The 17190-nt window shown below is 46.7% G+C and overlaps 1 protein-coding gene across 6 annotated transcripts in view; it reads left to right on the forward strand.

Annotated features, from left to right (window-relative positions):
- Window positions 1–527: 527 nt before the first annotated feature.
- DDX11 (DEAD/H-box helicase 11) overlaps window positions 528–17190 on the forward strand; it is a 34476-nt gene continuing 17813 nt past the window's right edge. Inside the window, exons 1-6 of one of the 6 annotated variants that reach the window (XM_035028482.1) lie at window positions 528–625; window positions 4291–4476; window positions 4724–4871; window positions 11089–11337; window positions 11812–11898; window positions 12227–12381. In XM_035028482.1, coding sequence (XP_034884373.1) covers window positions 4728–4871; window positions 11089–11337; window positions 11812–11898; window positions 12227–12381 — 635 coding nt within the window. In that variant the 5' untranslated portion in view covers window positions 528–625; window positions 4291–4476; window positions 4724–4727. Of the gene's footprint in view, window positions 673–786; window positions 964–984; window positions 4477–4723; window positions 4872–11088; window positions 11338–11811; window positions 11899–12226; window positions 12382–17190 lie in introns of those variants that run through there. The other 5 variants (XM_035028483.1, XM_035028481.1, XM_035028485.1 and 2 more) reach the window with 5 other exon arrangements.

The raw sequence follows: 17190 nt of genomic DNA on the forward strand, positions 1-17190 counted from the left end.
AGCAATTATCTAAACTCTTCTTCTAGAGTGCTTTAATTTACACGATTTCAAGATATCCAAGACCCTGCACAACGCAACCCTGTCGAGGTGAGCAGGGCAGATGCCGTCCATTTTAGAGGTAAAATAACTGAGGTTCACTCATAAGGCCTGACAAGAGCCAGGACTAGAATACGGGTTTCCTGATTTTTGGCTACAGCATCTCATCGTTTGCGTGTTTGGTCAATTTGATCAAGTCAAGGAACTGTTGAGCTCAGTAGATTTGGCGCCAATCGGAGGAGGATCACTGAAACATCCTGCACCTGGCAAGAGGGCAAAGGTAGAAAGCCCAGTACCCTGACCCCAGCCTCTAGGTTCCGTCACGACGACGCTTTCCAGCGCCAGAAAAAAAAAAATCCAAGCTCTGAACCCGCTGCGCAAGCGCAGAGGTACAAAAGGCGAATCACCCTACCCCGCCCCTCCGAGTTCCGGGTTGCGCAGGCGCAGTGGCGCGGGGGCGTGGCAACGCAGCACGCTCCTCCCGGGGGCCGACGTCAACGGAGGTGCGCCGCGGTTTGAAATTACGCGACTTTCTGCTCGAACGCCTCATCTCCCCGGCTTCAGCGAAGCAGTCCCGCCGGCGAAGAGGGTGAGCGCGGTACCGCGTGAGGACGAGGCGAAGCTACAGGAGAGAGGGTAGACGCCGGTGGAAACGCAAGCGCGGCGGGCTGTTGTGCAGAGGGGCAGAGCGAGTCGGGAGCGGGAAAAGGTTTTGGAGTCGGAGGGGCGGGGCCAACGTGTGATTGGCGGGCTAGAAACCTATGCGAGGGGAAAGGGCAGACCAATGAGGGTGGGACCTGCAGTGGCTTTGGAGCTGCGCTTCGGAGTGAGAACAGCTACCCTGCGTCAGGGGGCTTCAATTTAGCCCGGCTGTGCTAAGGCGCTTTTCATAAATTACCTTATTTAGTGATCACTACAACGCTATGAGTAAGTGCTGTTACCTGTTTCTCTTTTACAGATGAGGAGACTGAGGCCTAGGGATATTAACATAAGCTGGGATCGCAGACTTGGCCACCGGAGCCCAGTTCCCATTCTGTTAAAGGCTCCGCTCTACTGCCCGTCAGGGAATCAAAGTGGAGTAGGGTTCAGTCTAGAGGACTGGGATGAATGAAATCTACCAGATTGTTGGAGGAGGTGTCATAAAAGTGGAAATAAATGCTAATAAGTAGCAGGTTCTTCTTACATAGCGTGAGCGCTCCGAGGATGGAGCTGGGAGGGAGATAGAAGGCTCCCGCAAGGTGAGAATGTGGGGGTTGTGGGCCGGGCTGTCTCTCCAGATCTTGGAGCATTGCAGCTGTGCACCAAGCTGTGGCTCTGGATTAGCAGCCGGTGTAGGGAAGCTTTTCTTCTTTTAGGGCTGTGTTGTCTCCCAGGTGTGTGAAGTTGAAGTATTTAGGAGCCTAACAGCACAATAGTTGCTGGCTGGAAGTTGTCTCAGGCTACCATAACAAAGTACCTTAGACTGGAGGGCTTAACAGAAACTTGTTTACTCACGGTTGCAGAGTCTGGGAAGTCTAAGGTGCTGGTGTATTTGGTTCCTTGTGAGAGCTCTATTCCTGACTTGCAGAGGGCCCCCTTCTTCCTCATCCTCACATGGTGTGGAAAGAGAGTTCCCTCTTTCCCCTTCTTCCAAGGTCACCCGTCTTTAGAAGGATTAGGACCCCACTCTTATGACTTTGTTCAACTTGTTTCCTACTAAAAGCCCTATCTTCAAATATAGTCTGTATTGGGGAGTAGACCTTTAACACTTGAATTTTGCTGGGGGGACACAATTCATTCTGTAGCTATAGTTTATACGCAAGTAAATAATGAGTGATGATTGAGAACTGAAGAAAATGAACTTTGAGAACTAACAAGTACCTGAGATACTTTCATCTATTTTATCTCATTTAATAAGCGTATGGTGTGTACCTTAGCACTGGTGGGAAATTCTAGGGAGAACTTGTTTGCGGGGTCGTGGTTGTCCACCACACAACCAACCTGAAGAGGTGAGAAAAAGTTACACCAAATATCCTTAATAGCACTTAGTGAATCCATTATTCAAGCATTTATGCAAATGCTTCTTTAACTTATAATTTAGCTTGTGCTACTTTTGGAATAATGAGATCCATAATTACCACCCACAGGGAAGTGAAATAATAATTACCTTTCTTCTATATTGTTTCATGTTGTCATTCTGAAGTTTAGTAACCAAGTCTTTCTTTTCAGTAGCCTTGCCCTGGTGGGAGGAAGAAGGATGAACTATAAAACCCAGGGGCTTGGAGGTCTGGCAGATGGAGGTTCAAGTCTTGGGTTCAAGCACTTGCTGAGTGACTGGTCAAGTCTCAGCCTTTCTGAGTCTCAGTGTTTTCATCTATAAAATAGAGCTAATAAAAATATCACACAGGGTTGCTGTGAGGTTATATGAAAGCAGTTGGAAACCATTAAAGAACTGGCCCTTGGACTAGATATTTTAGTTGTGGGGCCTCCTCTGCCCACGCTTCTGAAGAACAGAAACCTTTGCCTACAGCCACCATATCAAGCTGGCTATTCATTCATTTCATCAAAATTTATTTGAATGCCTGCTAGGTGCCAAAGTACCTATTCTGGTGCTGGGGGCAGGGAAGAACAAGACCGACAGGGTTCCTCCTCTTATGCCATGTATATTCTGGTATGAAAGGATTATAAATAAAATAAGTTCAGTTAATGCTAAGAGCTATGAAGAAATTAAATACAGGGTAATGAGACAAAAGAGTGACTTCAAGCAGGGTGGTATGTGTGTGTTTGGATAGGGAGTGGTATTTGACCCGAATAGGATGGCCAAATAGAGGGGGAGGCTTCTCTGCGAAATGTCCTAAATGTCCATCATTTGCCAGGCAAGCTCACAGGTAGAGGGCGCCAAAGAGGCCCTGTGCCACCCAAAGTTTGGGGTAAGCAGAAGCTATGAGTAAGCGGAGGTCAGTGAGTGGCTCCATCTGGCATAGGACTGAGCAGCAGAAGGGCAATCTGTGGGTGTTTACTTGGTGGGGAAGTTCTTGGAGCTCTCTTAGGATCTGGATTACTTTGTAGTTCTAGAAATCCCACTCTGTCAGTGGCTTCTGTTGTAGGTTTTCGCAGATTTTGCATAATTTCTCAATATGTATATTTTCATTAGATCTCCCTTCTGGCTCTGCTGATTATCTCTTGCGAGATGAATCTGACTAAAAGAGCCATGTGGATCTTGGTGTGGATCCCTGGTTTTTCTCTTGTTAACTCTGCCCTTGAAAATTACTTAGTGTCTGGAAGCATGATTACCCAACAACTGTATCCTTACAGTGTTGTGCAGGTTAACTGGGATAATAGTAAAAAGGCCTGTGGAGTGTTTGACACATACTAGGTGATCAAAATTTGTTAGACACCTTCCTCTTTTCTTCCTGTTTTTGTTTTGTTTGTTTGTTTTTTATATGCCTCCCTCTCAGTATTGAATGGTCCTAGTTTTTAATAGTCACCCTTGTAGTTTTTCGCCTCTGTCGTCCTGTTAGGTGCTCCTAAACTATAACTGGAAGAACGTCATAGCAACTACCTTTCCCTTCATAAATGTATTGACACTGTCACTAGTCTTACTGAGGCCAGTCGTGTAGCAGGATTGTAAGTGGATTTCAGACTGATTAGTACTAGTACTTAGAAGAGATGGGCCTGCCAAATAGTTTGGAGCAGTGACTTCCAACGAGAGTGTGGGAACCAGGATGGAAGGGTCAGTCCTCCACATGGTAATGAAAGGAAGAAAGGGTTGGGGCGGCTAGCAGGCTCAGTCCGTTGAGCATGTGACTCTTGATCTCAGGGTCATGAGTTCAAGCCCCACATTGAATGGAGTCTACTTAAAATAAAGATTAAAAAAAAATCTAAAGGAAGAAAGGGTATGGAGAAGCTATCTTAGAGAAATGTGGTTCAGAAGAGGGAAAAAAAGATAAAACACGGAGCTGAGAAGTTCTTCTTAGACCTTGGCCTGGCAAGGAAAGAGAAATGCTATGGTCTCAGTGTTGGGGAGCTCTGGAATTCCAGCCAGGGCTTAGTCCCTGTCAGGAGAGTTCTCCCAGTCTGCATCCAGACAAAAAGCTCTTATTTCTTGATGCTGGGAAGGCTTTAGGAGGAGGCTCTGGTTTATCCTGGAAATGGAGGCTAGGACGAACAAAGAAGCAAACTAAAGATCCCTATGAAATATGGATGTATGTGTGCACCTGTGCCACGTAAAGAACTGTACTGGTGATTCTCTGCCTGTGTGTCATGATTTTACAGATATTGGCAGCAGGATTAAGTGAGGCAGCTTTGCCAGGCAAAGGCTGCGCTGTGGACATGGGCAGAACTGTGTTGCACAGCTAGTCGGGAGCAACACCCCTGACCTCAGGGGCACACCTCGAGAGGAAGTCTTTACACCTTCCCTGGAGGCATTAGAAGGGTGTCCAAGAAGCAGAGGAATCCCAGGTAAAATGGCAGGGCGGTTTCTGTTTCGGGGCTCTGCTGGGCTGCGTTCTGCATAGCCATTTCTGGTAAGTGTCATTAGATGGGTTGCATGAGCTGGGTATGGCTTCATTAGGGCAGGCACCTTGGGGAGAACATGGTCTCTGCTTGCAAAAAAGTGTACAACCTGAGGAGAAATTCCATAACTAGTATTGAAACTGGTCTTAGGAACTGTTCTAGATTTCAAGCCTATTTTTTTTTTTCCCCCTAGGATCATGGCTAATAAAACCCAGGAGGTTGGTGGTATCCATTTCCCTTTTCCCTTCACACCCTATTCCATCCAGAAAGACTTCATGGCAGAGCTGTATCGGGTGTTGGAGGCTGGCAAGATTGGAATATTTGAGAGTCCGACTGGCACTGTAAGTATGACTCGTCAGGGACCAAGAGGGTCCTGAGAGACCCTGATTACGGCACTGCAGAAGCCACCTAGCATGCTTGTTAACCTAGGCAGAAATTTTCATGGTTTGAAGTTGGGCGAAGTTGTTCCCTTGGTTTATCTTTCTGAGTAACAGTCACTTCCTCTGTTAAATGTTAAATGCAGCCCCAGGGTCTGAGAACAGTTACGCTGAAGGCAAAGGAGAATTTGAATGCCTGTAGAAACCAAGACCTATGGCACCGAAGCTTTCCACATTGTTCTGGGCACACAACTGCTTTGATGTTGAGAAACAAATTACCTTGGCATTTTCACAGATTATAAACATACTGGTTTCGTTGTCAGGAACAAAGTTACTGAGTGCTGGAGAGATCCAACCAAAGGCCCCTGAGTTTTTCCTTCCAGGAGTGGAATGATGGAGGGATTTATTAGAGGGTGGCCAGGAGGAGGATTAGGGCTGTAGTGAGCAGTCCCCGCCTCTCCTTTAGAAAGTACTATGTGGTAGTGAGCTGCGTGTGTTGATTCGAAGGTCCCCCAGCCAGGCCACGACCTCCTGGAGGTCCTCCTCTGTCCCTGTCATCCCGCGGAGCTTGGTGAGTTCTGCCCACAGGAGGCTTCTAACCTGGTGCAGCAGGCCTTCTTCCCCTACCAGTCCTCGCAGACTGGTTTTTAGTCTCAGCAGTGACTTCCTGATTAGTAGATTTGGGTGTTTCGAGTCCTTATTTGATCTCTCTGCAGCAGTTAGTATCATTGAACATATCCTTCTCCTTTGTTTAAAGTCATAAAAAATTTAATCAAAAATAATGTGTGTTATTTAAAAAGTTAAAAAGTTTATCAAACTTGGTTCTTTGGGCAGGTATTTTTAATTCTTTTAACTGGTTCCTAAGAAATATACTTGTATAGGGCGCCTGGGTGGCTCAGTTGGTTAAGCGACTGCCTTCGGCTCAGGTCATGATCCTGGAGTCCCTGGATCGAGTCCCGCATCGGGCTCCCTGCTCGGCAGGGAGCCTGCTTCTCCCTCTGACCCTCCCCCCTCTCATGTGCTCTCTCTCTCTCATTCTCTCTGTCTCAAATAAATAAATAAAATCTTTAAAAAAAAAAAAAAAGAAATATACTTGTATATTCTGAAATCCTGTATATTCTGAAAAGCATATCTGAAATTGTAAGCTTGGTGCTGTTTCTTGATTTATTCATTATAGTGATTGTGCCTTCCTCTTGTGATAGCTAAGATGTAGCTCTCTTACCATCTTCTTTCCTTCCCTCGCCCCATCCTCCCAGTGTAGTTAGGAAAATTTTAGCCTCTGCTAAATCAGTATGCTGATTATGGGTTTTCTTCTTGAATAATTTTTGTTTTCCCAGAGTTGATAATTGCCTTTTAAAGTTTGTCTGGTTTTTAATGTACCTACACCACTTTCTCACACCATCCAGGGGCCTCTCCGTATGATATTCCATCCATAAAATTACAGCTTAGTCTGGCTGCTCAGGCTGCCATAACAAAATACCACAGACTGGGTGGCTCAGAGGACAGAAATTTATTTCTCAGTTTGGGAGGCTGGAAGTGCAAGGTTTGGGCAGCCTCTGGCTTCTGGCAGGGACTCTTCCTGGCTTGTAGGGGGCCCCCTTCTCACTGTGTCCTCACATGGTGGAGAGAGATTTGGTGTCTCTCCCGCTTTTATCAGGACACCAGTTTTATCAGATCAGGGCTCTACCTTTAGGACCTCATTTAACCGTAATCCCTTCCTTGAAGGCCCTTTCTCCAATAGTCACATGAGGGTTAGGGCTTCAACATATGAATTTGTGAGAGGACATAATTCAGTCTGTAGTAACTAATGGAGTTACTAACTCCATTGTACCCTGGAGACTTCCTTCTTGAAGTTCTAAGTTTAGTCTTAAGATCTACTTCACAACTGTAATGCTAGGGATTTCCCTTCTCTCCTTTAAAAAAATCAACTTTATGGAGTGTAATTGACATATAATAAAATATACCCCTTTTAAATCCACAAGTCAATGAGTGTTGACAGATGTAAACCCCCATATAACCACTACTGCAGTGAAGATGCAAAACAGTTCCACCAGCCCAGAAAGTTTGTTGTACCCTTGGCTGCTGTTCCCCCCTCAAACCCCACCCTACCCCAGCCAGTCAGGGTTCACTTTCCATCTCTGTATATGCATTCTGTCTTTCTAAAATTTCATGAAAATGGAAACATATAAAAGTACTATTTTGTGACTAACTTCTTTTGCTCAGGCAGCATAATATTTTGGGGATTCATCCACATTGTGTGTATTCTTTGTTGGATTCTCTGTTTCCTGGATTCCGTATCTTTTTGGTTCACTTCTTTGTTTTGGTAGAGAATGTTCCTGAAGGTGTATGGGAGGTAAGATTTTGAGACTTTGCTGGTCTGAGAATGTATTGATGTGCCTTTTCACTTGACTGAAAGTGATAGTTGGGTTGGGTATATAATTCTAGCTGCAGAATGCTTTTCCCTAATAGTTGCTTCCTCTACCGTCTGGTTTCCATTGTTGCTACTGGGACATCAAGTGCAACCTGCACCTCAGTCCTTGGTGACCTGATCCACCCCACCTTCCAAAGTTTCAGGATATCCTCTATCCTTTGTATTCTGAAATCCCATGTTGATGGGTTGGATGAGTGTGTTTAGTTTTTTGTGTTGGCCTCTTGATGGGCACTTTGCATCTGGAGGCTTCTCTCTTTCCATTCTGAGATGTTTTCGCACATTTGATAATCTTCCTGGTACTCCCATTCTTTGAGTTTGGACCTCCTGGTCTTCCTCTTCTTCTTTTTTTTTTTTAAGATATTTTATTTATTTATTTGAGAGAGACAGAGATAGAGCATGAGCAGGAAGGAGGGGGAAAAGCACAGTTCCTGCCGAGCAGGGATCCCAATTCGGCGGTTGATCCCCAGGACCCCGGATCATGACCTGAGCCAAAGGCAGATGCCCAACCGACTGAGCCACCCAGGTGCTCCAATTATGTTTTCTTCTAGTTGCTTGTCTCTTTGGGCATATTGGTTTGTTCTTGTTTTGTTTTGCTTTGAATCTGCTTCTTCAGGATTCCTTTGACTTTGTTGTCCAGTCTTTCTATTCAGTGTATTTCTGTTATCTTTAATATTTAAGAACTTGTTCTTATTCTCTGCTTCTTAAAAATAGCATCCTGTTCTTGTTTCATGGAAATAATACCTTTCTGAGGATATCAATTAAAGTAGCATTTTTGAATTTTTTCTACCCTGCATTGTCTCATTGTCCATCCTTCTCCCTCCCCCAGTTTGGGTTCTGTGTTTTGTTGAGAGGCTTTCCTCAAATGTCTGGTGATCCTTGGCTATCTTCTGTTGGTGTTCAAGAAAAAGCCACCACAGGGCTGACTGACAAGCTGTGGGGCAGGCTGGCTGTGGACTGATGGGCTAGCCTCTCTGTTGGGGCCTCTAGTGATCAGTCACTGTGTGATTTCTCTAGAGCCATCCAGTTTTTCCAGAGAAGGTTCCTTTAAACTCTTGCCTTCTGGTCCCAGCCTGATGGCCATTATTGTTGAGGGTGTCCTGGGAAAGCTGCTTCAGGTGCATGGGCTTTTGCTTAGTGTCCTGCTTTGAGTCTGGCCCTCTTCCCCACCCTTTACTTGACCCACTGTCTCCAGAACCCTCTTGGCTCAGCTCCTCCAGAGGGTACATATCCTGTCTTCTGCAGGGAGGGGACATCCTTGGCAATTTTGGGGCTTCTGAGCAGGAATCGGGGGGATCTCTGCAGGCACTTAGGCTTAGTATCCTTTACTCCTCTCAGTTCCAGTTCTCTGCTTTCCATTTCTCCTAAAACCTGTTACTTTCCCTTCTTCCACTTTCTTCGTTTCTGTGGGTATTAAGCCTCTTTTATTCCTTTGGTGTAATTTTAGCGTGTTTCAGAAAAGGACACAGAAGAGCATGTGTTCATTCTGCCCTGCTTAACCTGAAGGCTTAGGTCCCCATCTCAGCCCTCTGCCTGTTCCATGCATCCTGTTCCTCTGCTCAGCCCTTTCTTGTCGATGTTCTTGGTTCCAGGGCCTCCTGTCTTTGTGACTTCAGTTACCGTCCCATTCTGACATTGTCTAAATCCTGCCTCTAGTAAGTTCTTCGTCCTGTCATTGGTGCCCCACTGCACACAGGGGTGCCATACCATTACACGTGGTGCCTCACCTGCTAGACCTTTACCTCGGTGGCCAAGCTCCCCACTTAGTTCCTGATGATACTTGCTTCTCTTGTCCCTCCCCATTTTAGCCTTTCATGAGTCCGCCACATTGTGCTGACCTCTCCACCTGGAGCCCATGCTTCCCAGGGAAATGTGACGCCCCGTGGTTCGTGTGTAAAGTTTGTGCCTGTGGGCATTTTCTAGAGAATTCTGCTTCCCAACATTAAGTCCAGTGCTTGTTACAGTGTGGGTGTTTGTATAACTGTGATATCTTGGATGGTACCCCACGAAATAACATTGTTCAAAGCTAGCTATGTGGGTACTTTATTAACTGAGAAAAGCATTGGGTCATACATCCTTTTAACATTTTCCAGTTTAAATTTTTGTTGTCTTACTAGAGGATATAGAATTGCAGGCCTCAGTTCTCCTTTTTCTCTGTGATAGTGTGTTCACAATTGTGGGAAGATAACTTTGACCTTCCCTTGGGAACTCCCTCAGCTCCCTTTCCAGTGGAGGGTGCTGGCTCTCTGATCGGGTGTCCGACCCTGGGCCACTGTTTTAGGGGGATGGCTCCCCGGCCCCTAGCTTGGTGATGACTAAAGCCGGTGGCTCCCCATTTTACTGGTGTACAGAATGGCTGCTGTCCAGCTGCTGCTGGGGAGTGCTGTTCGGAAGTCTTTGCCATTGTGTATTTATTTATCAAAAGCAGAGACAAATGGTCTGTATGGGGCTTTTCCAAAGATATGTCATCTGTTCATTCTTCAGAAATGCCATTCTGTCATAGGGCCTTTTAAGAATTTCATGAAATAGGTTTTTATTGCAGGATGTAATAATCTTACTATTATTACTTAATAATAGCAAAAAAAAATTAGCTCCTGTTGCTCGCTTATGTACCAGGTATTGTTCTAATCCTGGAGTAGGTATTAGCTTTTACTTAATGCTTGCAGCAGCTCTGAAGAAGGTACTACCCCTCTCTCTCTCTCTCTCTCTCTCTCTCTCTCTCTCTCTCTCTCTTTCTCTGTCTCTCACACACACACACACACACACACACACACACGCCTCATTTTTTTCTTGCCCCAGAAGGACTGTGTTAGTGCTCCCACTGCTGTAACAGAGTTCCACAGGCTGGGGGCTTAAACCACAGAAGCTTACTCTTCACAGCTCTGGAGGCCAGAAGTGCAGACTCGGGTTCTGAGGCAGGGAGGGTTCTCTTGGAGGGCCGTGAGAGGAGACTCTGTTCTGGCCCTCTCCTCAGCATGTAGGTGGCCATCCTCCCCTGTGTCTTATCACATCGCCTTCCCTCTGGGCATGCCTCAGTGGCCCAATTTCCCCTTTGGGTAAGGACACCAGTCTTAGTGGATCAGGGCCCCCCTCTTTCTTAACTACATGCATCTGCAGTGACCGTATTTCCAAATAAGTTCACATTCTGAGACACTCAGGGTTAGGACTTACCATACGAATTTGGGGGGGGGGGGGGCGACACAGTTCAACCCACAGCAAGGACCCACAGGGAAAATTCTAGTCTTTGAATTAAGAATTATGTTCTCCAGAGCAATTAGTTTGCTTTAAAAAGTTTTTGAAGACTGGGACTCATGGGACTGATCATGTTCTGTCTGCACATGGGCTGTATTAAAGCATAGAGCCAAATGTGGCTCCCCCTTAGCGTGTATATAGGGTTTCAAGCCATGTATTTTTTGGCCTTAATTCTTTTTGGGGGCTTTTTATCTAATTCCTCAGCTTCTAATTATGTTAACTTGCAGTACTTATATGTAACCTGATAAGCCACATTAAATTATCTTAGGAACAGTGAGCTATGTAATTAAACCAAGAACTTTATTTTTCTTTCTTCCTTTTTTCCTATTTTTCCTGGCTATCTTTTTGCTAATTCCCTTCCTGCCCTTTCCCAGGTTGGTCTTAGAGTGCCTTCTGATATTTAAAGTTAGACCTTCCTTGAAGGCTTTATTAAAATGGGAAACATCATTTGGAAAGCTTTGGTTTTTGTTCTCGTTTTTGAAGACCTTTTTCTTCCTGTAGGGAAAATCTTTAAGTCTTATTTGTGGGGCCCTTTCCTGGCTCCGTGACTTTGAGCAGAAAAAACATCAAGAAGAGGCACGTCTCCTTGAAACTGGAACTGTCCCCTTAAGTGACGGGCAGGAGCAGCCCCTGTCTCTCTCATCCTCCTGCACAGAGACCCCAGACACCCTGAGGCCTGTGGGAGAGCCTGACTGGGTGACTCAGTTTGTGCAGAAGAAGGAAGAAAGGGACCTGGTGGACCGACTGAAGGTGAGTGGTGGGGTGACAGAAGGTGGGAGCCATCCAGGAAACAGGGCTGGGCTGGTAATTTGGGGTTGATTCTGGGAGTTAGCACGTCCTTTGCCTTTGCGGTGCCTTCTTGAGCCTGTGGTACTGCGCCCATGCTGTCTTTTTAAAGCTGATGTCAACAGGCCTTCTCCAGACGGGGTGGACGGGGGTGGACGATTCCATTCGTTACCTGCCCGGGAAAGGAGCCTCACCGTTGCCATTGGCAACGCGGTTCAGTGGCTGCAAACTCCATTAAGGGAATGAATTGGATTGAGAGTGTGTGGCTGTGGGAGGGAGTGTGCAGACCCCCCCCACTGAGGCTCAGGGATGCTGCAGTCCCCGGAAGAACCGCCCCTCCCCGTGTATGGAGGCCCTGGGCTGAGCCCCAGACTCTTCAAGAAGGGCATGCTTGGGGACTCCGGCAAGAGTTTCCTTTCTGGCTTGTCCACCCTCTAGGAGGAGCAGGTCAGGAGGAAGAAGCGAGAGGAACGCCTGCAGCAGATCCGGCACAATGCACAGCTCAAGTATGCAGCCAAGCGCATGGTGAGCGTCCTCTGCTGGGGTGGCAGGGATGGTGCGCCGGCGCCGTCACGCTGCGCGGGGCCTTACGGTGGCGCCCCTGTGGCGGAGTGGCCAGGACCTCAGTCTGCTGGCCCTGCCCCCCACTGGCTAACTTCTCATTGCCCAGTAGCTGCAGCTTGAGCTGAGGTACTGATACGGGTGGTACAGACACCGGTAGGAGAGCGAGGCCCATGGTAATGGCGTGCGCCTTGTCCTCTGTGGTAGCCACTCGGAGGCAAACTCGGTTGGGGGGCGGGGGCGCCAGGACTGAGATTTCTTTCTCTCTCCCACTTGCGGTGCTCCTACACAGAGACAAGAGGAAGAAGAAATGGAGCGTGTCCTCCGCCTCAGCAGGGAGGCGCTAGCGGCAGGAGCAGGGGCCGAGCCGCAGGAGCAGCCGGCTGGGGAGGAGGACCTGGTTCTTGCCGAGTATGAGAGCGACGAGGAGAAGGGAGCAGCTAGTGGGTAAGATGGCGCTTCTCCTTCACCCCGCCGCCCCTGCCTTCGTCGACACGGGGGCTCCCACGGGAGCAGCTCCTGTGCCCAGAGGCAGGCTGCTTTGTCCCTCACCAGGCATCCGAAGGGATGGAATGCCAGCCACCTGCCCCTGCTCTCAGCCAGGCTCCTCCTGAGCGTGTGTCACTGGTGGTGACAGTGGTGGCCAGCCCTGCCCTGTGCCGGCACTGGCTTCGTGTGCATGAACTCTGGTAGCCTCGCAAGGTTTGTGTCTCCCCGTCACAGCCGGCAAGGGGCTGCGCCTTAGCCAAGGCCACAGGGCTAGGAGGCGGAGGGGCAGGGACTGCACCCAGCCGGGCCGGCTCTAGTCGCATGCTCTTCGCCCCCGGACTACACCGTGGGAGCTTTAGGACCTAAACCATCAACGTATCCTTAGCCTGAGTTGCTCTTTCCACTCTCTGGTTTCTGTCTGGGTTTCTGATTTGTGAGCAGTAAGCTGCTGGGTGGAGTAGAAGACCCTGAAGATGACAGCGAGGCTTTTCAGAGGTCATACTTCCCCTCGTGGGAGCCTCCTTTTTCATGCACGCTTTAGTTGCACAGATGACCTTTGAGGGTCTGCTCTAGGTGTGGCATGGTTCCAGATGCCAGGTACGCTGGATATGCCCCCTTCCCATGGAGAGCTTGCATGTGGTTGGGGGTGGGGGGTGGTGGGACAAACACACAGATGGTAAGTGCGTGAAATGAGCGCATTTGCCCAGGAGGAAAATAAAACTGGGTGCAGCGGGTAGAGTGTGGGGTTGCATCTCTAGGTGAAGCCAGGAGAGGCCTCCGAGGAGGTGGTGAAGGGTGAGAAAGAGCCGTGGGAAGACCTGGGAGGAGAGGTCTAGTTAGAGGCCTGCTGGTGCCCTGGTCTGGAAAGGGGAGCAGGTTTGGTGGGTTTGGGGGACACAGAGAAGGCCCAGGGGCTAAGAGCGAACGAGGAAGAGAGGCAAAGAAGAGGCAGCTGTCAGTTTGTGTGGGCCTCAGAGTTCCACTGAGGGGTCTGGGTATCTCTCTCCCATGTCGCGGGGCTGTGGGCTGTTGCCGGCAAGGGAGTGACCTGATTTGGGCATTAGGAAGGGCATTAAGGTCATTTTGACATCAGTGGCTTTCCCCAAGGCATGAGTGCCTCTAGAGGTCATTCCTCTTGGGCTCCCAGCTTGGAAGGGGTGTTTCCTGTTCTTCTAAAGGTGACTCCAGGTCCCATGTGTCCCATGTTGTCATTGACACTGTGGTGACCATGTGTGTAGAGAGTAACTCCAGGGTCTCAAACCTTCCGTTGACTGGTGATGGAGAAAACCTTCACAGAATGTCTGCTGTGCACCTTCTAACCTCGCCGCAGACGCTCAGTGTCCCGGCTGCCCTGACTTCTTTCTTTTCCCCTCAGCTTTATTCTAGATATAATAGGTATATAACATTGTGTGAGTTTAAGATGCGTGCCGTGATGGTCTGATATGCGAATGTATTGCAAAATGATCACTATGATGAGGTTACTTAACAGAACCATCACCTCACGTATGTAACATTTCTTTGAAAATGTGCTCTCTTGGCACCTCTCAAATACACAATATAGTGTTAACGATAGTCACTTATTTATTTTCAAAAGATCTATACCATTTGACTACCTTCACTCCACTCCTCAGCCCCTAGCAATCCACTCTCTGTTTCTAGGAGTTTGGTTTTTTTAGATTCTGCACGAGATGACACAAAATTTGTCCTTCGACTTACATCACTTATCATAATGCCCTCAAGGTTCATCTGTATTGTCACAAATGGCAGAATTGCCTTCCTTTTTATGGCTATTTTACGCTGTGTGTGTGTGTGTGTATGACTTGTTCTTTATCCATTCATCTATCTGTGGATACTTTGGTTGTTTTCATTAGTTGCTGCCGTGAACAGGAAGGTGCAGGGATCTCCTTGAGATATGGATTGCGTTTCCTTTGGGTATATACCCAGATGTGGGCTTGCTGGATCATATGCTACTTAATACTTCTAATTTTTGAGGAACATCCATGCTTTTTTCCAGAGTGGCTGCACCAATTTACGTTCCTGCCCACAGGGCACAGGGTTCCCTTTTCTCCACAGTCTTGCCAACACTTACATATATATATATTTTTTAAGATTTATTTATTTGAGAAAGTGCGCAAGTGTGTGTTTGTGCGCCTGTGTGCATGGGGCGGGTGGCGGAGGGAGAAGCAGGCTCCCCACTGAGCAGGGAGCCCGACATGGGGCTCCATCTCAGGAAACTGAGATCACGACCTGAGCAGAAGGACCTGAGTGGAAGCTAGCCACTTAACCAACTGAGCCACCTAGGCGCCCCTTGCCAACACTTATCTTTTTGATTGTAGCCATTCTAACAGGTGTGAGGTGATGGCTCATTGCGGTTTTGATTTGCATTTCCTTGGGGGATCATTGATGTTGAGCATCTTTTCATGTACCTGTTGACCATTTGTATGACTTTGAAAAAATGTCTATTCAGTTCCTCTGCCCATTTTTATTTTTATTTTTTTTTAAAGATTTATTTATTTGAGACAGAGAGAATGAGAGAGAGAGAGCACATGAGAGGGGGGAGGGTCAGAGGCAGAAGCAGGCTCCCTGCCGAGCAGGGAGCCCGATGCGGGACTCGATCCCGGGACTCCAGGATCATGACCTGAGCCGAAGGCAGTCGCTCAACCAACTGAGCCACCCAGGCGCCCTCCTCTGCCCATTTTTAATCGGATTATTTGCTTTTTTGCTGTTGAGTTGTAGGAGTTTCTTGCATATTTTGGTTGTAAGCCCCTTATCATCAGATAGGTCGTTTGCAAATATTTTCTCCCATTTTTTGGTTCCTGTTCCATTTTGTTGATTGTTTCTTTTGCTGTGCAAAAGCTTTTTAGTTTGTCATAGTCCCACTTGCTTATTTTTGTTTTGCTTATACTTTTGATGTCATATTGAAAAAATCACTGTGAAGACCAGTGTCATAAAGCTTTTTCCCTATGTTTTCTTCTAGGAGTTTTATGATTTTAGGTCTTACATTTAAGTCTTTAATCCATTTTGAGTTAGTTTTTGTGAGTGGTGTAGGATGGGGATTGAGTTTCATTCTTTTTCATGTGACTGTTCAGTTTCTCCAGCACCATATTGGAGAGACTGTCTTTTCCTCATTGAGTATTCTTGGCTCCCTTGTCAAATACTACTTTACTGTATACGCATGGGCTTATTTCTGGGTTCTATTCTGTTCCATTGGTCTTATATGTCTGTTTCAATGCCAGTACCATCCTGCTTTGATTACTCTACTGCTTTTATGCCAGTACTGTACTCTTTTGATTATCATACTGTTTAAAATCAGAACGTTGATGCCTCCAGCTTTGCTGTTCTTTCTCAAGATTGCTTTGGCTGTTTGGGGTCTTTTGTGGTTCCATATGATTTTGGGGATTTTTTTTTTTTCTGTACCTGTTAAAAATATTGTTGGACTCTTGATACAGGATTGCACTGAATCTATAAATGGATTTCAGTAGAATGGACATTTTAGGAACATGAATTCTTCTGACCTGCAAACATGGGACATTCTGTTGTTTGTGTCTTCTCAGGTTCTTTCATCAGTCTTGTAGTTCTGAATGTGTAAGTCTGTACCTCCTAAGTATTTTACTGTTTTTGATGCCATTGTAAATTAGATTGTTTTCTTTATGTCTTTCTCAGATAGTTCATTGTTAGTATGCAGAAATGAAATTGACTTTTGTGTGTTGATTTTGTATCCTGCAACTTCACTGAATTTGTTAGTCCTGACAGTTTTTTGGTGCTGTCTTCAGGCTTTTCCTATGTATAATCATATCACTTGATAACAGGTAGTTTTACTCCTTCCTTTCCCATTTGGATGCTTTTTCTTCCTTTTTCTTGCCTGATGGGTTTGGCTAGGACTTCCACTGTGTTGCAGAGAAGAGGTAAAAGTGAGCACCTTTGTCTTAGTCCTAGTGGAAAAGCTTTCACTGCTGAGTATGACGTTAGCTGTGGGCTTGTCACAGATGGCCTTTGTTCTGTTGAGGTATGTTCTTTCTGTACTTCATACATCAAGAGTTTTTATCATGAACAGGTGTTGGATTTTGTCATTTGTTGTTTCTGTGTTACTGAGGTGATCATATGACTTTTATCTATCCTGTGATTGATGTATCACATTTACTGATTTGCATATGTTGAACCATCCTTGTATTTCAGGCAGGAATCCCACTTGATCATGGGGCATGATCCTTTTAATGTGCTGTTGAATTCAGTTAATATTTTGTTGAGAACATTTGCATCTATATTTAGCGGGCATATATATTAGCTTGTAGTTTTCTTTCATTGTAGTGTCGTTATCTGGCTTTGGTATTGGACTGATGCTGGCCCCATAAAATGAGTTTGGGAGTGTTTCTCCTCTTCAGTTTTTTGGAAGAGTTGGAGAAGGGTTGGCATCATTTCTTTAAATATTTGGTAGAATTTGCCAGTGAAATCATCTGGCCCTGGGTTTTTCTTTGTTGGTGCTAGAGGCCTGCCCTTAAGCGCAGATTTCAGGACCTGGATTAGAACCAAAACTTCTGACCCTGCCAGGGCTGAGATGGCCAGACCTCTTTATGCATCCCGCCTCGGGGAGGTAGGAGCAGTGAGTGTTCCGTAAACCCTTTGCCACCTGCCTCCAGGGTTACTTGCCCGCTCTTGTACTTCTCGAGAGCCCCCCCTGGGGACAAGAGAAAGAACTTGAGTGGAGTTTGTGACCATTAGCGAAACAAAATGCTACTCAGGGCCTGGGCCTGAGCCATTAATCCTGCA

This window comes from Mirounga leonina, unplaced genomic scaffold, assembly GCF_011800145.1.
Source record: "Mirounga leonina isolate KUSES-001 unplaced genomic scaffold, KU_Mleo_1.0 Mir_201, whole genome shotgun sequence".
NCBI classification, from domain to species: Eukaryota; Metazoa; Chordata; class Mammalia; order Carnivora; family Phocidae; genus Mirounga; species Mirounga leonina.